Consider the following 26,413-nt stretch of genomic DNA (forward strand, 5'->3'; position numbering starts at 1 on the left):
TCTTCCTTTCCTGCATGGTCTCTTCACTCTTCTGAGCCTATGGAATTTATTGCAAAAATCACATTTAAAAAATCACATTAAAGGAGACCTTGTTCTTATAATCTCAACAGAACTAAACCTAAAAAAGCAGGCATAAATATAGTAATTGTTTGATGAATGGGAAAAGAGAATTATGCAAAAAATCCTACAGTTCCATCATTCTCATTGTGTAATACTACAATCCCAACACCCTGCTGTGCAATTTTTTAAACAGATTTATTAGCAAAGAAGAAAGGTATACATTTATTCATGAATAGGAAAATCCTGCAGGAGGACAACATAGAAGGCCTGGGAGGAACGCAAGCACATCGCTCTAGGTAAGAAATGCTCAGAACTTCTCTAGAATCTTTTCCATTCATGGAAGAAGTGACGTGCATTCATTCAGATGGAAATAATCTTGTGACATTTCAAGAAGCAAGTTATTTGTCTGGCTATCATAGCATATAACAGTCCACCCTAAAGAAGTGTTCTTTACGACAACTTCTTTAGGATAAGCATCTAATTTGTTTGTCTTCCTGGTAACCCCATCCCTTTGTCATACAGACACCCAGTAATTAGACACAAATAACAGTAAGTGTTTTCTGAATAAATGACACACACCAGAAGCTATCCACACAAAGTACAAGTCATTTAATTCCCTCCTACTCAGGAGCTCAATACATAGATGGCTTCTCTTCTCCCTTTGGATTGACAATTTTCTCCAGGTTGCTGTTAATGATATGATAAAGCTCAGCCTAAGGAAAAATCCAGAGGGGCATCAGTCAGGGCCTGGCCTTTGCTCCCTGCCCACCTCACTTGCTTCCATTAGTGGTTAACTCAACACTCACATAAAAGGTCCTCAGGTCCAGCACCATGGCTCTAAGCTCTCTATAGACTGCCTCATCTCGCTCATGTACCAGGGCCCGGTAATCCATCTGGAGTGTGGGAGGCAAAGTTGAGTCAGCCCCACAGGAGCTTGGGACATTAGTTTCCTCTTATAGGAAATAAATTACTTGATAATTAATCCTTTCTCATTATCAAAAAATAAGATCCCACAGGATCAAGCAGAGAAAAGTATCAAGGTTTCTGAAGCCCATAGCGCATGCTTTTGGCTTGATGGTCTCTGCATTGGAAAGATCATAAATAAGAAAAGGAAACTCACTCCTCCTGCTCCTCTCCTTCTCACCTCCAACCAGCCCCAGCTTAAAGGCTAGTGGACTCTCCACTCACCACATGGGTCTCCTTGGAAGCCTTGGCCACTGCATCCCCACGTTCTGAAAAGTACCTGCCAGAATAAGGAAAAGAGGCCTAGGAATGGGAGTTCAGGAATCTGTCCTCCCTCAGGCACTTCCTAAAGTTCACCATTGTCCTGATGGGACTGGTCATCCTTACAAATGTATGCCCTCACTTGGAAATGGTAGTCTGGAAGGCTTCCACTTTGGTCTTGACTGCATTCACTCTTTCCAGCACTTTCTCCTGTGGTGATAAAAGATGTAGGAAACAAAGAAACATCCCATTGCCTTTTTCTTCCATCAGTTTCTCCCTCCTCCCACTGGCTGTTGTCTACATCCTATCCCTTACTCTCTGAATCTTTTCCCACTCTCAGTCCCCTCACTCAGAAGTCAACATATTACCTGAATTGCCACACCAAAGTCATTTCCATCTTCAATCTTGGGGATCAGATGCTGGATCCACGTGATCACCTATGTTAAAAGGTATCCTGAATAAAACTATTGCTATTTCCTAATTATAAGTATTATTTGAGTACTTACAATGTGCTAGACCCTTGTGATGTATTATTTATCACATTTAATTATCACAGAAACCTTTCAAGACATATTTACTATACCCACTTAACAGATAAGAAAGCTGAGTCACAGCAAATCAAAGTGACTTACTTAAGGTAATCAGCTAGGTAAGTGCTAAGAGTCACTATGTGAACCCAAGCAGTCTCTCTCTTTATGGCCCACGTGCTTAAACCACTCTTTATATCACACCATCTCCACTACAGCAGTAGGTTCTGAGTTTAAAGATGTATACAGTACATTCTCTGACTTTTGGGCACCATTATGATACCAGAGGTCTTTCAGAATAAGGAGGAAAACAAAGAGCATCTAAGTCTGAGGCAGGGAAGCAAGTTTCCTATTTGGGGACTAGGTCCTAAAATGAAGACTTTGCATCCCTGCAGGACAGCAGGACCTGACCTTATTTATTTTCTTTCTTTCTTCTTCCCCCAATTTTCAGACTTACTAGAATGCATTTCTCTTTGAGTGTCCAGACTTCTGGCTTAACGATAGCAAGCAGGGCCAGCATCTTCTCATTTCCAGGGAGAAAGCCACACTTAGGGACTGGGAGAAAGAGAAGACTCAGGCTCCTTCTCATTCAGGAGTCAATATGCCATTCCCCTTTCTCCATCTACCTTTCCTTTCTTACCTTCTTTCTTCTCCTGCTTATCTGTTTCCATCTAAAATGGAATTGAAGGAAACAGATTTAGAAATGTCATGGAGTTGAAGAGTTATTATCTTTATTGATAGGTTTTATAGTCCAAGCCCTGTACCCTGAGTTCCTCACCTCATCATCCTTGGGTGGGGGGTCTGGGATTGGGATGTCTAGTGGAGCCCGAAGGGAAGTCAGGTCAGTCACATTGAAGGAGTCCTCCTGTACAGAGCTCACCGTCAGGGCCTGCCTGCCCAGCAACTTCCCGAAGTTTTCCCTTCATTCTTCCCACCCACCCTCCCAACCCTGGCTCAGGCCTCTTCACCCTAATGCTGCTATCCACCATTCACAACTGTTCTCTGCTGCTGAGTCCAGTTGTTAGCTAGAAAGGGTAGGTGGAGGGAGACAGGACATGGGATGAGGCAGGAAGGGCCCACACTACTTACTTTCAGGAGTTGATTCAGGTATATGATCTTCTGTGGCAAGAATGTGCAGAGAAATTCCTCAGCCTGTGGGTTATTACATGGCAAGTGTGGGGTAAATCATAGAAGATGTTCAATGAGATTGAGAACTGAGGCTGGAAGGGCCCTTGGAAAGAACTGAATTCAAGGCTTATAAATGAGGAAATGATGCCCTGACAAGATAAGGGACTTGCCCAAGCTGGTAGGTGTAGACTCAAGGGTAGTGCTGTGATAGTACTGCATTTCCTTCCACACCAAAATTTGTTGTTATGAGCTGTTAGGTTAGAACCAATTCATAGCTGACCCCTAAGCAGGTTTTCAGACTAAATGTTGCAAGGGAGGAGACTGCCTATCTTTTACCCAGAGAGCAGCTGGTCGATTGGGCTCATGTGCCTTTGGACTGGCAGTGCAGTTCCACAGCCACTAGGACACACCAAAAGAGACGAATGAAAGCGGAAGGGGAGTAGAGTCTCAAGAGGAGTAAGATTAAAGGCAGAGATAAATAATTAGTAATTCACGCTAGGAAGGCTTCATAATGGAAGTAGGGCAGAAGTGCAAGGCGGGTTTGCAAGCCATTCTGAAGGTTGTAACCCTCAACAACTATCGGCCTAAACGTCTGGGTCAAATCGCTAAGACTTACCTCCTGGAAGAGATTTTGTCTGAAGACATCCACCTGCACAGAAGGCAGTACCGGGATGTTGGTTAAGGGTCTCAGATGCCAAGAGTAAAACCCACCCTGCAATGGAGTGCCTTCCAACTGTGACTCAGTCCTTTCCCATCAGCATTCAGTTTCCCTTGGGAGACCCTCGCTCAGTGCAGACTAGCCAAAGGTCAGGAATCTGGGAATCCCCGAACAGAAGTGAAACCATGAAAGTGAGGGGCTTGGGGAGTTCTCTGGTGTGGTCGTGGTATCCCGGAGCACCTGGATTTGCAAGCTCCCATGCTCCTTCTTGGCCTTCTTAGCCCCCAGTTACCTGTTTGCGGGCCTCCCCACTCAGGCGCACCCCACAAGGCTTGGCCATGCTCCTCCAGTTGCAGAATCTTCGATCTCCCGGCTCACGGCCTGGGCTTTCGCTTTCACTCCCCAGGTCCAGGCCCGCCCCCCTTAGTCCCGCCCCCTTCGTTCCGCCCTCCTCTCCCTGGCAGGCGGCACGCGGAGAGGAGTTCCTTGGTCATTCCCCGCCAGAAGTCACTGGGGGAGGCGGTACCGGCTGGGTCACCCGTGTAGGGGGCTGTCTGAGGGAGGGGCTAGAGCAAAGCGGACAGGGGACTGAAAGTGGGGCTGTCCCCTGGAGGAGGCGGGGCTTGCAGAGAGGGCTGGGCCGGACCAGGGGAGCGATGGGGAAGCCGCTGTCCCGCGGTAAATCTTCCCGAGGAAAGATCGACCGCAGAGAAGGGACGGAGAGGGACCACGAGTGGATGTCAGAGGAAGGATCTGGGGCGGGGAGGAACTGTATACAAAGGGGCGGGAGCTCTCCCCAGGAAAATACCTGGCCTTCAGGAAAAGAAGGTGGGGGGACTCATTTGAAACTGGCTAGGGCCTGTCAGAGTTTTGTCCCCAGCAGCCAGGCAGAATGTTCTTAGTGGGCTCTGGAACATGTTTGAGTAGCCCCAGAAATAGGAAGAAACTGAAGAAAGAGGGCTGATCCCGTGCCACAAGCTATGCAGGAAGAGGCAGAACCTCTCATGAAGTAAGAACTACCACTCACATACATACACTCAACACACCACGGACCACACCCCAAAACACACATCCCCCCCACACAACATTCCCCCCCACGCCCCGTATCTTCAAACCGGAGGAGACTGTGGTCATTTGCCCTTCTCATTGGTTGGGACCTGGCCTATCTGTTCTTGACCACGCCCCCGTTGTATAAATACCTTCCCTTTACCATAAGTCCCGCCCCTTCCCCTGAAGACAAGGTCGCAGGCCCGCCCTCTTTCCTAGTACTTCCTGTCTCCAGCAAACCCTGTCCTGGGGCTGGGGGCCGTAGAGTGGCGGGATCCTGAGTTTGCTGCAGTGGCTCTCTGGCCTGTTCTGATCCACAGAGCCAGACACCAAGCTGGAGGCGGCGCGCGGCTTGCGCGCGGCCTGCGCCTGAGCCCGGAGCTGACTCGGATCTCAGGATGCCGTGGGAGGAGGAGGAGCGGGCCTTCCTGGAGGCGCGCGAGCAATTGGAGAGTGCCCTCAGGAAGGATTCTGGACAGACGTTTTCCCTGGAGCAGCTCCGGCCGCTTCTGACCACCTCTCTGCCGCCGTCGGCCCGCTACCGGCACCTGGACGCTGCACGCCTGGTTCGCTGCAACGCTCATGGGGAGGTGAGGCCCTGCCCCTTCGGGGGGAGGACCGAGGGCCTGGGGACCTGGCCAGGCTCACAGCTCTCTGCTCTTTGTAGCCCCACATCTACCTCGGCGGCCTGTCCACGGCTCTGAACATCCTGGAGAAATACGGCCGCAACCTCCTTTGCCCTCAGCGACCCCGGTTCTGGCGCGGGGTCAAGTTTAACAACCCTGTCTTTCACAGTACAGTGGATGCTGTACAGGTGAAAACCCCGGCCCTCGTGGGAGGTGGGGACTGGGCAAGGCTGAGATTGCTGAGAAGGGAGTGGAGCCCTTTTGGGAGAAGGAGCCTGCTGGGTTGTGACTGGTTGTGAATGTATGACAGGGGGGCCGGGATGTGTTACGATTGTACGGCTACACGGAGGAGCAGCCAGATGGGTTGAGCTTCCCTGAGGGGCAGGAGGAGCCAGATGAGCGTCAGGTTGCTACAGTCACACTGGAAGTACTGCTGCTTCGGACAGAGCTCAGCCTGCTTTTGGAGGTGAGGTGTTGTCCGGTCCTCTGGACTCAAACACCAGGGCTGGGGGCTTATCTGAGTCAGAGGCCAGTTGGGGACCCGGTGCTGGTGAACTATGGGAATATTCCCAGCAGCAACTTCAGAGCTTCCCAGAGTGTTGACAAGGCTCAGAGGGAGAGCTTTGTTCAAAGGTTCTAGATGGGAACTCCTTTGATCTTGTTTGCAGAATTCTCACCCGCAACAGCAGGCACTGGAGCAGCTGCTGCAAGACAAAGTGGAAGATGATGTAAGGAAGGGAGACAGGGTAGGGAGTGAGGGGCTTTTTGGCCCTCCACCCTTGCCCATTCTCTGACACTCTTACCTCAGATGCTGCAGTTTTCGGAGTTTACCCCTATACTCAGAGAAATTGCTCCTGGATCCCTCATCACACCCTCAGCCCAAGGTATTAGTCTTCTAGGGCTGTAAGGAGGAGGGGATAGTAGACCCAGTGATGGAATTGTGGAATCTTGTGTCTTTCATGGTCACTTTAATTTGTTTCTTTAAAGAGACCAAAGTTCTTTCTTTGGGTTCAGATATGTTGAAAAGTAATCTTGTGGCCGATCTTCTCTCTTGCTACAGATTCCAATGTAAACATGCACTTTTCAGAGATAGATTCTATTCTTTCCCTCCTCCAGACCCCACTCCTGGGCCCTGCTTCCTCTGTGGTTCTGCCCCAGGCATACTGCACTGCCCAGCCTGTAAACAGACTTTGTGCTCTGCGTGTGACCATCTCTTCCATGGGCATCCGTCCCGTGCCCATCACCTCCGCCAGTCCCTCCCTGCAGCTCCTCAGACCACCAACCGAATACCCAGGTAAGGGGCTTTTTCTTCTAGGTGATAATGAAATTCATAAAACCAAAAGCCACTTGGCTTCTATGTGCTACATTCTGTTCTAAAGACTGTGTTGAAGATGACCAGCCAGTCACTGTCCACAAAGAGTTTATAGATATATTCATCAAGTGAATAGCAGCATCAATAAGATAGGCTTTTAGGGTGTGCAAATAGTGCAACGGTACAACCTGAAGGGCTCTCTCAGTCATCATTTTTTTACTTTTTTATTGGGATTTGAGTGAAAGTTTACCAAGCAAGTTAATTTTTCATTTAGTCATTCATGTTGGTTTTTAACATTAATTCAAATATCTAGAGTGTAATCACACTCCTTGTAATTCAGATTTAATTAATTCTTCTATACCTTTCTGTGTCTTCCCTTTCTTTATTGATATTCTGCTGATCATCCCCTTATTATATATTGTCTGTTATTGTTTATTTATTTTTTAAAAATTTTATTTTATTATTTTTGTGTGCGTGTACCGTCAAATCAGATCTGACTGGTACAGGAGGAGATTGCCCCTCCTTCCCCGGCAGAGCATCTGGTGGATTCAAACTGTGCACCTCTGGGATTGTAGTTGCAGCTTCTTGCCACTAGGCCACCAGAGCTCCCCTTATTTTATTTTTTTAAATAACTAGAATAGGTCAATTTCATGCAGGGATATCTACTAGACAAAAGTGAGCTTTAGTCTGTCACTTAAACAGGCTGTGAGTGTGAAAGTATTCTAAGCAGAGATAATAACATGGACAATGGCCAGAGCCATCTGTCATTTTGCAGAGGAAGGGAGTGCTGAAGAATGAGGAATCCACGTACCATCTCAGCAGCTTGTATTCACTTTTCATTACAGCCTATCTGTCCCAGCCCCTTCAAGGCCCCAGTCGACCTCTCTACCAGCCCTGGGAGACAACGGTCTTCTTTCCCCTGACCCTGCAAACGCCCGTTTGCCCTGGCACTGTGCTGCTTGTACCATGGAAAATGAGCCTTGGGCAGTGCTTTGTGGGGCCTGTGATCGGCCTCGAGGTTGTAAAGGCTTAGGGATGGGGGTTGAGGGTAACCAAGGAGCTGGGAGCCCAGAAAATGAGCTTGCACGGGGCCGATGGACCTGCCAAAGCTGCACTTTTGAGAATGAGGCAGCAGCTGTGCTATGTGCCATATGTGAGCGACCTCGGCTGGCCCAACCTCCTAGCTTGCTAATAGATTCCCACGACACTGGCATCTGCCTGCAACCCCTTCAGGTAATCTGTTCCTGGCCTTCCTCTGTCATTATTTGTACCTGCTACCTCCAACCATTCTCTCCCTCTCCATGCTATTTAATCTCCTTCATCTTCTAGCTCCTTATATTTCTAGCTTGAGCGCTAGCCAGGTGATTCTCTCTGTCTTCCCAGCAGGGGAAAACTTTGCTCTGCTCTCCCCAGACTCAAGTTTGGTCCTGTATCCACTGTACCTTCTGCAACTCAGGCCCTGGCTGGGTATGTGCGATGTGCAACCGGACCAGCAGTCCCATCCCAGGCCAGCATGCCCCTCAGCCCCATGCCAGCTCTTTGGAAGAGAGACAGCCCGAGCCTGCATCCCTGCAACGCCTCAGCACCCCACTGCCTAGCTCCTGCAGGGATCCTGAAAAGCAACGCCAAGATAAGATGCGAGAGGAAGGTCTCCAGCTAGTGGTGATGATCCGGGTGAGGAGTGGGCATTGGGTGAAGCTGGGCTGAGCTAGTAGGAAAAGGAAGAGGCTGTAGTTAACAATAAGAATTCTTATAAAATATGTCAATGCTAGCAGTAAGCTCATTATTGAATACTTCCCTTATGTCAGATCAATAGTGTGTATGGATCACACAGCCCTTGTGTGTGAGTTCAGCTGTTTTGGTTTGAGCCATGGTGAAAGCTACCCTTCCTGATGAGCTCTTTGTCTGGGTGGGGCTGTGCTTTAGGAAGGGGAAGCTGCAGGGGCCTGCCCAGAAGAGGTCTTCTCCGCTTTGCAGTACTCGGGCACTGAGGTCCCCCTGCAGTGGTTGCACTCTGAGCTGCCTTATGTTCTGGAGATGGTGGCTGAGTTGGCGGGACAACGGAACCCAGGACTGGGTGCCTTTTCCTGTCAGGAGGCTCGGAAAGCCTGGCTGGACCGTCACGGCAACCTTGATGAAGCTGTGGAAGAGTGTGTGAGGGCCCGGCGGAAGAAGGTACCTGCTGTGCTTGAAATGGGACAAGATTGAGGGTTAAGGGTTTTGTAATCGCTGACATTCTTTGCTTTTCTTCCTTGATGTTCTCTCTGAATTTTCAGGTACAAGAGCTCCAGTCCTTGGGCTTTGAGCCTAAGGAGGGGTCTCTGCAGGCTTTGTTCCAGCATGGAGGGGATGTGGCACGTGCCTTGACTGAGCTGCAGCGCCAGCGCCTTGAGCCCTTCCATCAGCGCCTCTGGGACAGTGACCCTGAGCCCACTCCATCCTGGGACGGACCAGATAAGCAGGTGCTGGAAGGAGGGAAGGAGCTCAAGGGTTCACCTGGCGAGGCAAAGGGAAGGCTGAGGGGAAGGACCATTCTATTCTGATGGCCACATCTTTCCTTTCCCATCCACAATCACATTACAGAGCCTTGTCAGGCGGTTGCTGGCAGTCTATGCGCTCCCTAGCTGGGGCCGGGCAGAGTTGGCGCTGTCGCTGCTGCAGGAGACGCCAAGGAATTATGAGTTGGGAGATGTGGTAGAAGCTGTGAGACACAGCCATGACCGGGCCTTCCTGCGCCGCCTGCTTGCCCAGGAATGTGCTGTGTGCGGCTGGACCCTTCCCCGTAACCGGGTAATCCCCTCTGCATTGTACAAGGTCTTAGATTTACTCCACTCTCCTTTGACTCTCACTCATCACCAGCTCCCTACCTCTCTCCCAGTGGCCCATGGACCCCTGAAGTATTCTGGAAAGGGGAGGGAAAGATCAGGCTCCCTCCCTTTACACTATTCTGTTATGGGAATTTTCAAGCATAATATAGTACAGAAAATTGTATTACAAAAAATCTGTCATACCACCTCCCTTCAAAGGTATTCATTACCAAGTTTCACTTACTATCTGCGTGACCCATTTTTATTTCATCTGCACATGGACCTAGATGATTATTCTGAAGTAAATCCCAGGTATCACATGATATGATTTATTTACAGATAGCTTAGTATTTGCCCACTAAGAGATAAGTTGTTTTTAAACATAGCAATAATACTATTGGTATGCTAGAAACAAATAATAGTAATATTTCAGTATCATCAAATATTTAATTGGTAGAGCCAAATGCAGACCTGTTCAATTAGGCATCTCTGGGGGTTTTTTTTAAACTTTTTATTTTGAAACAATTGTAGATTCACAGGAAGTTTATGTTTTCCATTTTATTGAATTGTGATTTTAACGAAAGTTTACAGAAAAGTTGGATTTTCATTCATTCATGGTTGCACATTTTTCTCTCTACACCCCAGTTTGCTTTTTTAAAAGAAAATATTCATTTATTGTTGCATAATTTCCTCCCATCTCCCCTCAAACCCTCCTCCAGGTCACCTTGCTATACACTTCTGATTCTGGACTGTTGTCATACAAATAATGCCTAATCTATATTCCTTTTAAACAGTTCTTTTCTTCACCTGTTCCAATGCAGTATTCATTATTTATCCCCTCTTTTCTTTGTTATCCCCAAACCCCCATGTCAGTTCTATTTTATAACAGTGATGGTATATAATATTTGTCCTTTTGTGACAGAGATATTTCACTCACCATAATGTCCTCCAGGGTCACCCATGTTGTGTAATATTTTATGAGTTTCTTGGTTTTCAATGCTGCATATTTCCATTGTGTGAATATACCATAGTTTTTCTATTCCCTTGCTGATAGGCACTTGCATTGCTTCCATCTCTTTGTTATTGTGAATAATACAGCAGTAAACATACATCTGTTTGTTTAGAAGCTCTGGTTTCTTTAGGATATATTCCTAGTAGTAGACTTGTTGGGCCAAATGGCATCTCTATTTCCAACTTTCTGAGAAAGTGCCAGACCACCTTCCATAGTGGTTGTACCTTTTTACATTACCACCAGCAGTGAATAAGAGTTCCAATCTCTCCACAGCCTCACCAGTATTTGTTCTTTGCTATCCTGTTGAATTTTGTTATTGTTACTGGGGTGATATAGTATCTTGTAGTTGTTTTGATTTGCATCTAATAGCTAGTGATTTTGAACATTTCTTCATCTTTCTGTTTTCCATCTCAGTGTCCTCTTTGGTGAAGTACCTTTTCATATCCTGTCCCCATTTTGTTATTGTTTACATTTTTTTTGTTGAGGTTCTGGAGTATACTATAAATTTTAGATAAAAGTTTCTTATCAGATAAGTCATTGCTGAATATTTTTTTCCCAGTCTGTGGGTTTCCTTCTCACCTTTTGGAGAAATTTTTTTATGTGCATAGGGATTTGGTTCTTAGAACGTCCCATTCATCTATTTTATTCTCTCCTGATTTTAAGTTTTTCATTATGCTTGGAAGACTGTTCATGCTGTGGACTAGGGCTTCTAGAGTTCTTCCTAGCTTTTCTCTGATGAATTTTATAGTCTTTGGTTTTATTTGTAGGTTCCTGATCTACACAGGAAGTTTTCAAAACTGCAAAATTCCATTTAATCTTCTCCCAGCTTCCTTTTATATTGACAATTATAATATAGCATCAAGACAAAGATGCTGATGTTACAGCAGTAACTAGATTGCCGACTTTGTTCAGTTTTCACCATTGTTTATATGCATTTATTTGTTCTTGTTCTTGTGCACTTTTATCCCATGTATAGCTTCATGTGAACATCACTGCAGTCAACATAGATTAGGAATGCTCTCATGCTACCCTTTAAAGTATTTTTTATTTACCCAGTTCCCTGGCTACCACTTACCTTTTCTTTAACTCTGTAGTTTTATTATTTCAAGAATGTTGTTTCTAAGTTTGGTTTTAACTGAATGTGAGTATCTTTAGAAGTAGTACATGCACTCTATCTGCTTTGAGTCTCACTGTTGCCTGTGTTCCTCCACCTGTCTTCCTTCCTTTGGTTGTCTGCCTACCACCTATTGGGATCTGAGGTTGCTCACCCTGCCCAGTTGTTATTCAGGGCCTGGTGTCTCAGTAGACACATAGCTGCTGCTTCTTTCTGAGCCTGTTACCTGTGACATCTGACCTCCCAGTTTCCTCCTATCTCTCAAATCTAGATGCAGGCCCTGACTTCCTGTGAGTGCACCATTTGTCCTGACTGCTTCCGCCAGCATTTCACCATTGCTCTGAAGGAGAAGCACATCACGGACATGGTGTGCCCCGCCTGCGGTCGCCCTGACCTCACTGATGACACACAATTACTTAGCTACTTCTCTACCCTTGACATTCAGGTACTATAGCCCCTGGGGCTTGAGATGTTCTGGGCTTTAGACAGGAACTCGCCCCTCCCATAACTCATGTGTTCTTTACCAGCTTAGAGAGAGTCTCGAGCCAGATGCCTATGCATTGTTCCATAAGAAGCTGACTGAGGGTGTGCTGATGAGGGACCCCAAGTTCTTGTGGTGTGCTCAGGTAGGTGGCCTGGCCAGAGGAGCTGACTGAAGGGTTAATAGAAGGTTAAAGATCAGGCCTTATATATTTTTATGCTCTTGTATTCACAGTGCTCCTTTGGCTTCATATATGAGCGGGAACAGCTGGAAGCAACATGTCCTCAGTGTCACCAGACCTTCTGTGTACGCTGCAAACGCCAGGTGAGAGAATATACAATCTTTCAGAAATATTTGCTGAGCTGCTGCTAGGTACTATTGGACTCTGGAGGAAAATTAGAGAACAAAATGGATAGAACCTTTGAACTCAGCTTACTGACTAGCCAGGCAAGCAGCTAGACAAAGGAAGAGTGGTAGGAAGGGAAGGAGAGAGGAAAGGAAGAGGACAGGATGTAATTCTATCTGGTTAAAATTTCTGTGAACGGAGCTCTGGTGGCCTAGTGGAAAGAAGCTGTACTGCAATTCCAAAGGTACACAGTTCAAATCCACAAGATGCTCTGCTAGAGAAGGAGGGGCAATCTCCTCCTATGCCCGTCACATCCGATTTGATGTTACACAACAACAACAAAAAAGTTCTGTGAGGAGAAAAAATAAAAATCTAAGATGAGAAATAACAAAATGGACCTGTTTAGGATAGAGATGCCAGGTAGATCTCTGAAATTATTTCACTCAGGCTCAAGGGTGAAGGTTAGGAAGAAGCCAGCCTGCACACCCATGTTTATGGTGGTTTTATTCACAATAGCAAGGAGTTGGAAACAACCCAAGTGCCCGTCAACAAACAATTGGATAGAGAAGCTATGGTATAGTCACACAATGAAATATTACGCTGCATTAAAAAAGAAGGAACTCATAAAATATTCAAAATGGGTGACCCTGGAGGACATTATGCTGAGTGAATATCTCAGTCACAAAAGGACAAATACTGCATGGTGCCACTGTTGTAAAACAGGACTGACATCGGGGTTGGGGGGAGACTGAGAAAGATGAGTTCAGTAGTGTATACTGCATTGAAACAGATGAGGAAGAAAACTGTTTAAAAGGGATATGTGATTAGGTATTTTTGTTATGACAGGAGTCCAGAACGAAGGCTGCATAGTGAAGTGGACCTGGGGGGGAGGGATTGTAAAACAATGAAAGGATTTTTCTTTTACTTTTCAAAGAGAAGAGTATACTCGGGGGGAGGTGTGGGCAGGGAGAAAAGTGCAACAATGAATGAATGGAAATCAAAGTCTCTGTAAATTTTCATTGAAAGTAATAATAAAAAAAATTTTTTTTTAAAAAAAGCTAGCCATGCCAACAGTATTTGGGAGAGAAAGAATAACACTTGAGAAGCACAAAGTAAAAAAATAAGTGCTGCATGCCTCCAGAGCAAGGGTGAGGGTAGCAGGAGATCAAGAGGGAGCTAGCTGCCAGGTCGAGGCCAAGAAGGAAGATATTTTTATCTTCCTTCTAAGGCTAAGCAAGAGGTGATGTTATTTACTTTTAAATGGCTTCCTGTTCAATACAAAGCCATGTATCAATATTTCAAAACACAATGTTCATGGCATAATAATAATGTGAGTCTCAGGTGACTTGATGGCACATAACAACAATAAAAAATCCAAGAATAAATTAACACCTGAGACCCCACCACTAAACCTCAAAAGTACAATATCAGTATTATCACTGAAACTGTGGCTTCATTTTTAAAACCATTTTGGCTGCAGTGTAGAGAATGGACTCTGGGGATACAGGACTGAGAATAGGAGTAAAAGCCAGGAGATTTATGATTTAGGCAAGACCTGATAATGGCAAGGAGGGAATAAAATGGTAGCAAGGGGAATGAACAGAGGGGCAGGATTGACACCAGTTTGGGTGAGAGAACAGCCAGGCTTGCTGACGGATATGGAGTGTCTGAGGAAATGAAAGAATCTAGTACAAGTCCTTGGTTTTGGATTTAAGCAAATAGTGTATGATGGTGATATAACTAAGCTGGTTCTGCTGGAAGGGCCATTAAGAAGGGCTGGAACCTGGGGCTGAATGTCCACATGTTCCTTCTCACAGTGGGAGGAGCAGCACCGAGGCCGGAGCTGTGAGGATTTCCAGAATTGGAAACGAAACAATGACCCAGAATACCAAGCTCAAGGCCTGGCCATGTATCTTCAGGAAAATGGAATTGGTAAGGCTGCCTCCTTGTCCTGTTTGCCAGTCGTCTGTCCCACCTGCAGCTCTCAAGAGCCTACAGGAGCAGTGGCAGGCCCCTTCCTGACCTCCTGTCCCTTGCAGACTGCCCCAAGTGCAAGTTCTCCTATGCACTGGCCCGAGGAGGCTGCATGCACTTTCACTGCACCCAGTGCCGCCATCAGTTCTGCAGTGGCTGCTACAATGCCTTTTACGCCAAGAATGTGAGCCCAGAAAGGAGGTGGGACTGGAGGGTGGGAGACTGTCACTGGGTTGGAAGGACAGAGACAATTGTGGAACAACTCAGATGAGAAGCGGTCATTGGTGTGTAAAGCACTGCTCTCTGGACCCTTCCCATGCCATGCTTGCACCAGACCTCCCAAAGTTTCCATTACTACCTGCCTGAGATATGTAGGGGTTTCTCAAAGGTTGAGGCCCTGATAATCTGCAACTTCCCCATCTCTCATCTGGGTTTCCTCCAGAAATGTCCAGACCCTAACTGCCGAGTGAAAAAGTCCCTGCATGGCCACCACCCTCGAGATTGCCTCTTTTACTTGCGTGACTGGGCTGCTCTCCGGCTTCAGAAGCTGCTACAGGTCAGGAACAGCTACGCTAGTTGGCTTTATAGATTTTCTAGGGGATGGGGGCAAGTTATAGGGTGGGGGCCAATTGGCAGCACAATGATAGATGGAGAAGAGATTGAGGGTGTTAACAGTTATAGCTTGCTTGCCTCCACACTCAACACTCTTGGCATCAGCAGTCAGGAAATCAAAACTGCGCTGGGAAAATCTGCTATCAGGGACCTCTCCAGAGTACTGAGAATCAATGATGTTAGTCTAGAGACTAAGGTGCCTGTTCTAGGCCATGGTCTTTTCAATTACTTGCTATGCATCAGAGAGCTAGCTGGATAATGACTAAAGATGACAGAAGAAGAATCAATGGCTTTGAGTTGTGGTGGTGGAGAAGAGTATTGAACATACCATGGACCACCAAGAAAACAAATCTATCTTGGAGAGGGCTAAACCAAGTTTCTCCTTAGAGGCTGGGATTTTGAAGCTCCATCTCACGTACTTTGGGCATGTGGCCAGAAGGGACCAGTCCTTAGAGAAAGACATGCTCAGGAGGGTTGAAGGACAGCACAGGAGATGACCCCAGACAAGATGGATTGATACAGTAACTGGGGCGATAAGGGTAGGTGTGTTGAAGTCAGTGAGACTAGCTCAGGACATGGCAGGCTTCAGAGCTGTTGTACATAGGATCGCTATTTGTCACAGGCTACTCAATGGCACATAAAAACAACAGGAAGGAAAAAGCTGGGAAACCTACCTAGGTGCTGGCATCGAGGGCAGAATGCGCATCTATCTCTTTGTTCCTTCTCAGGACAATAATGTGATGTTTAATACAGAACCTCCAGCTGGGGCCAGGGCAGTTCCTGGAGGTGAGTGACTGCTAAGCTTTTGGGGAGGGAAGCTGGTATGGCAGGCTCCTGTTGTGTGAGGAGCTTGCGTCTGGAACTAGACCTGGCCTCAAAGCCTGTCCTTTGCTCACTTGTTTTGTATCGTCAAGCAAGTTAATTGATATTCATAGGGCTTGATTTGTCCTCTATAAAATGGGGGTAATAGTCACCTTTCATCTAAACTTTTATACATCATTAAAGAACTTGACATCTATGAGGTCCTCAATACTAATTCTTTTTCCCATTCCCAAATGATGATTTATTCATTAACTCAATTAGTACTTAACGAAACCTGCCAGTTGTAGAGCACTGTTTTCAGTTCCATGAGGGCTACAGAAAGGTCAGGAGGATAAGGCCCTTATGGAATAAGTTTACCATCCAAGGGCTAAATAACAACAAAAAGATCTGTTTTTGAGAGGAGTTGTGATTATGGGTTAAGTCTGTTTGAATGGAAAGCAAGGTGAACAGGGTCCTTACTTCTGCATCATAGTTGGTTTGCAGCTGATGGCATTGCTAAGCCCAATACCACCTCTCCCTGGAGGCCATCTCATGCCTGCCTGGATGTCTCCGATTTGGAGCCTTTAGGTTTATTGACCATTTCCCATCAAGTCAGTCCCTTTTCCTTACCCTTAGGTGGCTGCCGAGTGATGGAGCAGAAAGAGGTTCCCAATGGGCTCAAGGATGAAGCATGTGGCAAGGAGACCCCAGCTGGCTATGCCGGCCTCTGCCAGTGAGTGCCAGGCAGGGCATGGAGCTTGGTGTTGGGGAGGAGAGTAGGAGTGGGAAGGTATGCCCAGGCAGTAAAGAAGGTCTGTGGGAGCAGTGGGTCCTGAAGGGAATGGGAATAAGGGGTTCTATGGGCAGAGGTATGATAGGTAGTGGCAGGCAGCATGCACTGGTGTGCAGCTGGCTAAAGGTATCTGTCTTACTCGGCTGACTATCCCCATGCCCAGGAAAGTGCTAGGCACACTTACTAAATATTAACCCAATAAAGTCAATATTTTGCTTTCTCGTCTCTCCAGGGCACACTACAAGGAGTATCTAGTGAGCCTCATCAATGCCCACTCACTGGACCCGGCTACCTTGTATGAGGTGGAGGAACTGGAGACTGCAATGGAGCGCTATCTGCATGTGCGTCCCCAGCCGCTGGCTGGAGAGGATGCCCCTGCCTACCGTGCCCGCCTGTTCCAGGTAAAGTCTTCACACAGTCTCACCTCGAATCCCACCCTCTGTGACTGAGGGCAGGCCTCTGGGATTATTTTCTTTCTCCCCCTGCAGAAGCTGACAGAAGAGGTGCCCTTGGGACAGAGTATCCCTCGCAGGAGAAAGTAGATGAGGGCATCGGCCCTGAGGAGAGCCCAGCTGCCCCAGGAACAGCTCCAGCACCAATAAAGAGGCATCTGCTTGCCCAGACTTCTTGGTGGTCCTTATTCCTGGCCCCACCACCTGGGGCACCAGGGAAAAAAGGGGTTGAATAGAGCTTTGCCAAAAGGTCTCCCTGCAGCCTCCCATCAGATCTTCCCTGGATGAAGGGGCTAGGAAAGAACTGCCATTGTGGATGGGCAGGGAGGCCTTTCACATCCAGCCAACCAGCCTGAGCTACCTCTCTTCCTGCTTCCCCCTTTTTTTTCATCCAATTCACCTTATCTTTGAGTTTAATATGTACCAAGTGAGCACTCTAGGGAGTACAGATGCACAGACAACACAGCAATGCAAAGGCCCCAGGCCAGCAAAAGAGGTCAGGGGCCCAGGCATTGAGTGTCTGAGGAAGAGGGATGAGCCAGACAAGAGCCCACCTACTCGTGACTCCCTTAGCCGCCCCTCCAAACACTTCCTGCTGCCGACAGATTTCTGGAGGCTGCCGCCCTCTGGTGGCAGAATGTCGCCTCGCAACAGAGACCACGTGATTTCTAGGAACAGGCCCTCAAGGGAGGAGAAGTGAAACTTAGGGTGGGGACTGTAGGAGGAGCCGAGAGATAGCAGGAAACTGCCCACAAGAAAGCTGAGCTGAGTGTTGCTGAGTGCTTGGACAGCCTGCACAGTCAGCTCAGGTAAGATCTGCCAAGGGTCAACATCAGCCTAGAGCCTGGGGTGGGAAGCCCTGCCAGATTGCGGTGGTCTGGGACCTTTTTGCTGCACCCCTCTATAGGCTGAGGATTTGGCAGAAGGGCTGTGAGCTGGGAAGCAGGTTTGGCCTGTGGCAAGATTGACCAGGGGCCAGCATCCCAGGCCCTGCTGGCACAGGAGAGATGACCAGTGTGGAAGGATTGTTTTGGGAGGAAGGCTTGTGGCTCCCTATCTCTGTTAACCCTGCTTTTGTTTTTCTTGCTTTCTAGCCCTGCCCATTTCCTCTGTGACTCCACCCCTCTCTGTCCCTAGGGCAGTCAAAGCAGGGTAAAGGGTGGAATCAAAGGTGGTAGGGGTTATGATGAAGAGAGTTGAGAGGGCATCCCCAAAGCAGCTGCTGCCTCTGCTAGTGCTTGTGTATCTAGACAGCACCGCTTTCACGGATGAAAACACGATGGGTATCTTCTGTCCTGGAAAGTCTTAAAACTCAAATCAGTATCCAACATTTCCTTCTCAGCCTGGGATGTTAAAAGGAATGTTTACTTTGTAATTACTGGTGATGGCAGGAACAAAACAGGCCTCCTCCAGAAAATGTTGAGATGTGCCAGAGCCATGAGAAGACGGCTGAATTATGAGGAGGTCCCTGGGAGCCCCCTGGGAGCCGTTGGCAGAGTCAGGCCCAGGGGCCAGGGTCTCAGCTGTTTCCGCTTCAAGGGTCAGTTCTGCTGATGTTTGCCACTGTTCTCCTCCTCCAGGATGGCGGCAGTCAGGGCACGCTGCACTCGAAAGCTCCGGAGCTGGGTGGTGGAGCAGGTGGAAAGCGGGAAGTTCCCAGGGGTATGCTGGGATGATAAAGATAAGACCATGTTCCGAATTCCCTGGAAGCATGCAGGCAAGCAGGACTTCCGGGAGGACCAAGATGCTGCCTTTTTCAAGGTGACTGGGCCTGAATGGTGAATGGGTTCCCTTCTGAGTATACATAGCTGAGTGTATATTATAGCTGCTCTTCCCCTGCAGGGTTGTGTCTGTCCAGATCTCAGATAAAGGAAATTAGAGGGTAGAGCCAGCTATATAGTTTTTTGCCCAGTGCACAATGAAAATGCTTGTTTTTGCCCAAATTTTACTGATAATTTCAAGATGGCAACAGCAGAGGCTGTTGGGATCTCTAACAGGTATCCTGGTAATTACTGCTTCCCTTTCCTAGGCATGGGCCATCTTCAAAGGGAAGTACAAGGAGGGAGACCCTGAAGGCCCTGCTGCCTGGAAGACTCGCCTGCGCTGTGCCCTCAATAAGAGTTCTGAATTTAAGGAGGTTCCTGAGAGAAGCCACATGGATGGTGCTGAGCCCTTTAAGGTGTATCAGTTACTGCCCCCAGGTAAGCCCTTAGCTTAACTATTCCTAGAATCAGTCCACTTCCTTGGAAGCTGCTGGGCCTCCCTCCAGGCTTCTCATTCTTGCTGTGCTTTCCCTGCCCTGAGGATCCCTTCCCAGTTCTGCACATCCTTCCCTGCCTCATACTTTCTTACACTCTCTCCTGCTAATGACACTGATCCTTCTCTTTTAACTCAAGAGTGTTCCACAGCCCAGTCAGGCACCCAGAAATCACCATTAAAGCGACACCACAGTTCCATATCATCTGAAATGAAGGAAGATGAAGGCACCATGAAGAGATCTGCACTCACCCCCATCTTGTTCCTGGAGTCGTTCAGTAACGTGAGAATGGAAGGGACTGAGTAGGTCTGAGGGCACACTGACAGGAAGAGGCAGGCCAATGACAGATACTTGTGTTGATAGGAATGTGGAGCCAATGAGGGAGCAGACCATTCAGACACTGGAAGTAGCAGCAGCAGCAGCAATAGCAATGACAGCCCTGAGCCTCAGGAAGGTACCATCTCCCCTGCCTCTTGTATCATCCCTCTGCCCAACTCCTCCTCCATCTCTGGTCCTACACACCTAGTCTCACTCTAAATGACCTGTGCCTTCGCCTTTCTTCCAGGAGCAGACACTACTGAGGCCCCCTCGCAAGGAGATCAGGAGTATTTGCTCCCGCCAGACTCAGGTACTTGGAGTTTCTGACTTTTTTCTGCTGACTGTTCCCATCTGGTTTTCTTCCTGACTATTCTTCATTGTCTAACCTATCAGATTGACAGCCAGCTGAACTCACCATAGACTTGTCAGTGAAAATTCCAGGAGCTGTTTGGTCATCCTCTAAACAGCTTGCCCCTCCAAAATGGCAACTTGCATACCCTGTTCCTTAAAGTCCCACCTTGAGACATTCACTTCTTTAGTTTAAATGGAGGCCTAATCTTCTTCTCATAAATTTCAAGATCCTGGACATTAAGCTCCCAAGCCCTTAAAGTGATTCACTTTATTAACTGTCACCAGTGAAGAGGAAGGCCTGTCAGGAGCAGATGACACCAGAGATGGAGAGTAAAGCAAAGGGAGGGAGGACAGCTTTTCTAATCTCAGCAGGTGCAGCTGTGGCTTCAGTGCCATTACCCTCTTTGTGCTCCCCTGTTTCTGTTTGTCGTCCTCTGAGCCTTAGTTACTCATGAGTAAAATGAAGACTTTAGATTTGGGGTTTTTTGTTTGTTTGTTTTATTTTTGTGTGAGTGTACCGTCAAATCAGATCTGACTGGTACAGGAGGAGATTGTCCCTCCTTTTCCCGGCAGAGCATCTGGTGGATTTGAACCGTGTGCCTCTGGGATTGTAGTTGCAGCTCCTTGCCACTAGGCCACCAGAGCTCCCCCAAGACTTTAGATTTGTAAGGAGCTCCATTTCATTTTCCCAAAGTCTAGTGTTGACCAGGGGGATGGGGAGAGACAGTGCTGCTGCTTGTGAGCTTCCCCAGCACCAAGTGCAGCTGGGCCGTTCTCTGTCCACAGACTTCTCACTACTGCTTACTTTTATCTACAATGGACGTGTGGTCGGGGAGACCCATGTGCACAGCCCGGACTTCCGTCTTGTGGCCGAGCCCTCAGGCTCCCGGAGCAACATAGAGCAAGTCGTTTTCCCCATACCGGACCCCCTGGAGCCCACACGGCGCCTGCTGAGCCAGCTCGAGAGGGGCATCCTAGTGGCCAGCAACTCTGACGGCCTTTATGTGCAGCGCCTCTGCCCGATCCCTATCTCCTGGGATGCACCCCAGACACCCCCTGGTCCAGGCCCACATCTTCTGCCCAGCAACGAGTGCATGGGACTCTTCAAAACAGCCTCCTTCTGCAGAGGTGAGGTTCGTTCAGTTGAGCACCTGAGCTCCTCCCCTCCCCTTCCGGTATTCCCTATAGCCTTGCCACACTGTCCTCCATCCTAACCTGTGCATGGCACCCCTGAACTTGTGCAGTGCATACCCCCTGTATGACCAGACTAGCTGCCTGCTGCCTCTCATTTCTGGGCAAGGCTATGAAAAATGAGGTTCAAGTTGAGTACAGCCTAAGTATACTTAAGTATCACATCTCCGGGAGCACCATTGCACTGAGGCTTACGTGTGTGAAAGTGCACAGACAAGTCCGCAGGGAGCTCCTGGCCCTCTCCTGCATGTACATGGGCACACACAAACATCCACAGAAGAGTTGGCATATACCACACACTGGCCTGGGTGCCACCCTGTTCTCACCTCTAGGAATCAAACCACTAAGGTTGCCTTCTCACCCACCTGCTCTTGGAGTTCCAGTTCCCACCTCCAGTGTGCACTAAAACTGACTGTGGGAGTGGAATCATGAGTATAGGTGATCAGTGTAGATGTTCCAAGGGGCATGTGTAACCTAGCATTGGGGAGGGCAAGTTAGCAGCAACAAAGGCATGGACACAGGTGGTTTAGTAGCCAAGACTTTGGCCTATGAGGACTCTAACCCTGCTAAGGGTCGCTTTTCAGGATAATAATCCCAGAACACTTGACGATGCTCATGTGAAACCTATACTTGGACCAGGAAGCAGTCTTCAGAACATAATAAGGAAACACTGCATGGTTCAAGATCAAAAAAGGAGTGCGTCAGAGATGCCTCCTTTCTCCATACCTTTTCAGCCTATATGCTGAACAGACCATTTGAGAAGCTGGGCTTTATGAGGAGGAATGTGGCATCAGGATTGGAGGAAGACTCATCAGTAGCCTGCATTATGCAGATGATAAAACCTTTCTTTCTAAAACTGAGGAGTACCTGAAGCATTTGCTACAGCAGATGATAAAACCTTGCTTTCAAAAACTGAGGAGGACCTGAAGCATTTGCTACAGAAGGTCAAGGACTATTCTTCAATGTGGATTGAAACTCACCCTTAAAAAACCAAAGATTTTCACCACTGGGCCATTTGGAAACATCATGATAAACGGTGAAGAGATTAAAGTTGATAAGAATTACAGTTTGCTGGGCTTCATAATCAACAGTCTTGGCGCCAGAAGTTAGGAAATCAAGAGACGAACTGCATTCAGAAAATCTCTTGTCAGGGACCTCTCCAGGGTGCTAAAGATCTACAATGTTAGTCTAAAGACTAAGGTACACCTGATCTAGGCCATGGACTTTGCAATTACTTATTATCCATCAGAGAACTGGACAATGATCAATGATAACAGAAGAAGAATTGATGCCTTAGAGTTATGTTGCTGGAGAAGAGTCTTGAACATACCATGGACTGCATGAGAACAAATAGGTCTGTCCTGGAGAACGTGAAACCAAGTTGCTTCTTGGAGGCAAGGATTTTGAAACTCCATCTCACATACTTTGGGCATGTGGCTACGAGGGACCAGTACTTGGAGGACATCATGCTTGTAAGAGTGGAGAGTCAACACAGGAAAGTGAGACCCTGAACGAGATGGATTGACAGTAACTAGAGTAATGGGGTAGGTGTGTCAGGGATAGTAAGATTGGCTCAGGATAGGGCAGGGTTCAGAGCCATTGTGCATAGGATCACTATTAGTTGTAACAACATCAAACATGCCTTACTTTGAGAAAGGGGCACCTTTTCCTGTTTGCACATGAATGAGTAGCTGCTTGGTGCTTAGCATTCTTCTTGGCTTAACACAGTAACCTAACCACCCACAGCTGCTCCAGCTGGCTGGCTGGCTGGTGTCCCAGTTGCTCGATTGATACCACTTTTATACCAGCACAGATTCTTCCTTCCTGTTTCCCACTCTCTTCTCTTTCTTCCAACTCTTGACTCTCTTTCAGACTTGGCTCGGTACTTGCAGGGACTGGGCCCCCCACCCAAGTTCCAGGTAACACTAAGTTTTTGGGAAGAGAGTCCTGGCCCTAACCACACCTCACAGAATCTAATTACAGTAAAGGTAAGTACAGAGCAAGGTGGATTAGTTTGTCACAGCCAGTGGTGTTGGGATTGGGTGGGGTATGTGGTTTCCCAGAAGGGAGGTAGCTATTAGAAGCAGTGTCTGCCTGGCTACACTCACTGATGGTCTCATGCCCCTCTCTTCCTGTACAGATGGAGCAGGCCTTTGCCCGACATTTTCTGGAAAGGACTCTAGAGGAACAGACAGCCTCTCCGCCCCTGATGCAGAGCCTGGGGGAGCCCCTTCTCTCCTCACCTCTTTTCCTCTCCACTCCTTTAAATAAGGCCATTCTCCACACTAGTAACTTGCCTTCTTCTGTGTTAATTATGAGTGATTGTATGTGACAATTTTCCCCTTGAACTCTTCATGCTTTCTGGGTGGTAGGAAACCCAGAGATGATTTTACAACCCCGTTCTTTTGCCTTTTCTTTTTTTTTTTTAAATTGCAATAATATTCTGATCTCTAAGACTTGGGAAAATACAAATGGCTCAAACTCAGATTTTTTCCCCTCTTCTCATCTCAGTTGTAAAGCCAAGCACTTTATAAAATGTTTTGGTGTCCCTGCCTCCTAGGCTGTTTGTTTTCATGTTTTAAATAAACTTTTCTTGAAAGAGGAATTTTAGTATCTGATTTGTTGAGAGGAGGCTTATGAGTCCATGTAAGAATAGTATGATATAGCAAAGATGAAAGCTAGACAGCACTCTCTGGACCTTTTAGACAACCAGAATCAGAGGGGTCAGATATAAGTCACCAAGAGGGACACTAAGACAACTGGACCTTAGCCACTTAATCATAGACAAAAATTTGTGCACTGCTGTTCTTTCCTAGAGGCCTCTGGCTAAGGCTTCAAAGACATGCCTGCAGTTGGAATGAAGTTTCAAAGGGAAAGAGGAGACACTTGAGGTTAATCTGAAACTATGAATTTGAGAAGGTGGAAGAAATCAGAGGAAAAGGTTACTAAAACCTCATGTATCTGTCTTCTGTGGGGAAAGATGGGGTGCTGAGCACACCCTCTTAGCACTGCCTCATAGCATGAGTGTTCTGTCACCTCAGTTTAAGGTTACTCCCAAGCTGGATTCTTTATCCTGTCCAAGGCCTTCGAAAGACAGGTGAGTAGCCTTTTCGCGCTCTCAGAACCACCATGGCGGTCAACAAGAACAAGCGCCTTACAAAAGGTGGCAGAAAAAGGAGCCAAGAAGAAAGTGGTTGATCCATTTTCTATGAAAGATCGGTATGATGTAAAGGCATCAGCAATGTTCAGTATAAGAAATACTGGGAAGACATTAGTCACAAGGACTGAAGGAACCGAAACTGCATCTGATGGACTCAAGGGTCATGTTTTTGAAGTGAGCCTTGATGATCTGCAAAATGATAATGTTGAATTTAGAAAATTCAAATTAATTACTGAGGATGTTCAAAGCAAAAACTGCCTCACCAACTTCCATGGCATGGATCTTAACCCATGACAAAATGTGCTCCACAGTCAAAAAATGACAAACCGTGATTGAAGCGCATGTTGATGTCAAAACTACCGATGGTTTTTTTGCTTCGTCTGGTTTGTGTTAGTTTTACAAAAAAAATGCAACAATCAGATTTGGAAGACATCTTATGCTCAGTACCAACAAGTCCGCCAAATCCGGAAGAAAATTACGGAAATCATGACCCAAGAGGTGCAGACAAATGAAAGAAGTGGTCAATAAATTGACTCCAGACAGCACTGGGAAAGACATAGAAAAGGCTTGCCAATCTATTTATGTATTTGTTAGGAAAGTAAAAATGCTCAAGAAGCCCAGGTTTGAATTGGGCAAACTCATGGAGCTTCATGGTGAAGGTGGGAGCTTTGGAAAAGCCACTGGAGATGAGACAGGTGCTAAAGTTGAACGAGCTAATGGCTATGAGCTACCAGTTCAAGAATCTGTTTAAAATTCAGACTTTAAAGAACTACAAATAAAAATTATTATTTGGGGGGGGGGGACCAAAAGACAGGTGAGTATAATAGCTACCATGTCACCAATACCTGTTCACTGAATTTAGAGGCTTCAGAGCGTTTAACACCCTTCTTACCTTTTGTCTTCTGCCACTAAACTGGCAATTCTTCCTTTATCAGGCTACTTGTCACCCAAATTCTCTGTCCATTCACTTCCACCAGGTTGAGTGCAGACTCAAGTCACCACTTAACTTGACTGCCACATCCTCCGGCTTCCTCTTTTCTACTCATGACACCAGTTTGGCTTCCCAGATTCCTTTCTATCTTGTTGCTCTTTTAGACCTTAAGTGTTTTAGACCTTCATGATCAAATACCCAGATTCTCCAAAGATCTTTTTCTTGCTTTCTCCTTTGAAAAACTGCCTTTTAGCCTCTTGGCCTCTGAGAGCTTTCTTCTATCTTGTGCATCACCTTTCTAAGAGGCTGAGATCCTAAACAGGCATGTGAAGAAATCAGGTTCCAAGTGCCTTTAGGGCAGAAACTTTGTTGTGCCCTCAGTTTGCTGAAACCCATTTTGAACTTTGTATCCTCAGTTATCTCTTTGACTTCCATTTTCTCTCATAAACCACATAAATCCATCAAGAGATCCATCATTATTCCTTCAAAAACATATCCAGTACATGGCACTTCTCTGCTTCTTCCACCAACACTGGTGGAGCAAACCTCCATTACTTCTTAGATCTAACCCAAAATTAGTCTCCTTGCTTCCAGTCTAGTTACCTTCAGCTTATTCTCAACAAAGCAGAGTCCTTTTAACTTATAAATATGATCATGTTATAACTGTTTAAAGTCCTTCTTTGGCTCCTAACTCCAAGTAAAAGCTCAATCTTTACAGGGACTTCTAGGGTCTTTGTAATATGGTCCCCATCTTCCTCTATAATCTTGTACCTTGTCATTCTTCTCCCCACCCCAGTCCCTTTGCTCCAGGCTCCTTAAACCTATCAAACACATTTCAGCCTTATGTCCTTTGTATTTGCTATTTCTTTTGTCTAAAAAATTTCGTTGTAGTCTGAGGAGACATCACAGTTAACTGGCATAATCCACAAAGGCTAGCAGCTGAAGTCACAGAAGCCTGCAAGTGGTCATGTAAGGTAGTGCTATTGGTCTCTCCCCATCTGGAGTGAAGAAGAGTAAGGAAAAATCAAAGACTATTAATTCAAAAAAATTAATGGACCACATGAATTTCATTCAGTGCCCATGATCTGAAACCAGAACGCTCTAGTACGTGGCTACCATTGCAGACTGCTCTGAAAGGGATCACAGTAGAATCCTGATAAGAGTGGGAGAAAAATGTAGAATATTCGAACTTTGAAAAAACACAAACTTAAAATCATTTTTAACCAAAACC

The 26,413-nt window shown here is 46.8% G+C and overlaps 3 protein-coding genes across 4 annotated transcripts; 2 read left to right on the forward strand and 1 right to left on the reverse strand.

The window, feature by feature from the left end:
• Positions 1–648: 648 nt before the first annotated feature.
• PSME2 (proteasome (prosome, macropain) activator subunit 2 (PA28 beta)) lies at positions 649–3,996 on the reverse strand. The gene is made up of 11 exons (XM_006883175.1): positions 3,890–3,996; positions 3,556–3,588; positions 2,901–2,963; positions 2,590–2,676; positions 2,452–2,482; positions 2,269–2,366; positions 1,653–1,721; positions 1,427–1,494; positions 1,249–1,303; positions 867–953; positions 649–773 (listed from the first exon to the last, which is right to left on the reverse strand). The coding sequence occupies exons 1-11, from the start codon at positions 3,935–3,937 to the stop codon at positions 693–695; spliced, it is 720 nt and encodes a 239-aa protein (XP_006883237.1). The 5' UTR covers positions 3,938–3,996; the 3' UTR covers positions 649–692.
• Positions 3,997–5,042: 1,046 nt separating this feature from the next.
• RNF31 (ring finger protein 31) lies at positions 5,043–17,134 on the forward strand. Of its 2 annotated transcripts, XM_006883176.1 has the most exons (21): positions 5,043–5,234; positions 5,312–5,458; positions 5,581–5,736; positions 5,939–5,998; positions 6,079–6,154; positions 6,387–6,564; positions 7,428–7,815; positions 7,966–8,256; positions 8,509–8,757; positions 8,859–9,044; positions 9,166–9,372; positions 11,787–11,960; positions 12,043–12,141; positions 12,231–12,320; positions 14,160–14,274; positions 14,382–14,500; positions 14,759–14,872; positions 15,657–15,714; positions 16,366–16,462; positions 16,755–16,923; positions 17,011–17,134. In XM_006883176.1, exons 1-21 carry the CDS (start codon positions 5,043–5,045, stop codon positions 17,062–17,064), a joined length of 3,219 nt encoding a protein of 1,072 aa, XP_006883238.1. In that variant the 3' UTR covers positions 17,065–17,134. The 2 variants fall into 2 exon arrangements, with proteins under 2 accessions (XP_006883238.1, XP_006883239.1); XM_006883177.1 differs by lacking the exon at positions 5,043–5,234 and having other exon boundaries at positions 5,424–5,458; positions 8,677–8,757.
• Positions 17,135–18,555: 1,421 nt separating this feature from the next.
• On the forward strand, positions 18,556–23,423 carry IRF9 (interferon regulatory factor 9). The gene is made up of 8 exons (XM_006883314.1): positions 18,556–18,735; positions 19,004–19,175; positions 19,371–19,513; positions 19,595–19,685; positions 19,797–19,859; positions 20,687–21,028; positions 22,964–23,079; positions 23,232–23,423. Exons 1-8 carry the CDS (start codon positions 18,556–18,558, stop codon positions 23,421–23,423), a joined length of 1,299 nt encoding a protein of 432 aa, XP_006883376.1.
• The last annotated feature ends 2,990 nt before the right edge of the window (positions 23,424–26,413 follow it).

This window comes from Elephantulus edwardii, unplaced genomic scaffold (assembly GCF_000299155.1).
Source record: "Elephantulus edwardii isolate Elephantulus edwardi_28Jun2011 unplaced genomic scaffold, EleEdw1.0 scaffold00026, whole genome shotgun sequence".
Taxonomy (NCBI): Eukaryota; Metazoa; Chordata; class Mammalia; order Macroscelidea; family Macroscelididae; genus Elephantulus; species Elephantulus edwardii.

What these genes read in the sequence shown, in the direction of transcription:
- PSME2 (XM_006883175.1), bottom strand. Translation starts at nt 3,937, where the DNA reads ATGGCCAAGCCTTGTGGGGTGCGCCTGAGTGGGGAGGCCCGCAAACAG. An exon ending in TCAAAGAGAAATGCATTCTA is followed by an intron (nt 1,722 to 2,268) that starts GTAAGTCTGAAA and finishes CTTTTAACATAG; the next exon opens with GTGATCACGTGGATCCAGCA. An exon ending in ACTTTGGTGTGGCAATTCAG is followed by an intron (nt 1,495 to 1,652) that starts GTAATATGTTGA and finishes TTATCACCACAG; the next exon opens with GAGAAAGTGCTGGAAAGAGT.
- IRF9 (XM_006883314.1), top strand. Translation starts at nt 18,556, where the DNA reads ATGGCGGCAGTCAGGGCACGCTGCACTCGAAAGCTCCGGAGCTGGGTG. An exon ending in TTTGCTCCCGCCAGACTCAG is followed by an intron (nt 19,860 to 20,686) that starts GTACTTGGAGTT and finishes CTCTGTCCACAG; the next exon opens with ACTTCTCACTACTGCTTACT. An exon ending in AACAGCCTCCTTCTGCAGAG is followed by an intron (nt 21,029 to 22,963) that starts GTGAGGTTCGTT and finishes ACTCTCTTTCAG; the next exon opens with ACTTGGCTCGGTACTTGCAG.
- RNF31 (XM_006883176.1), top strand. Translation starts at nt 5,043, where the DNA reads ATGCCGTGGGAGGAGGAGGAGCGGGCCTTCCTGGAGGCGCGCGAGCAA. An exon ending in GTACAGTGGATGCTGTACAG is followed by an intron (nt 5,459 to 5,580) that starts GTGAAAACCCCG and finishes AATGTATGACAG; the next exon opens with GGGGGCCGGGATGTGTTACG. An exon ending in GGCCAGGGCAGTTCCTGGAG is followed by an intron (nt 15,715 to 16,365) that starts GTGAGTGACTGC and finishes CCTTACCCTTAG; the next exon opens with GTGGCTGCCGAGTGATGGAG.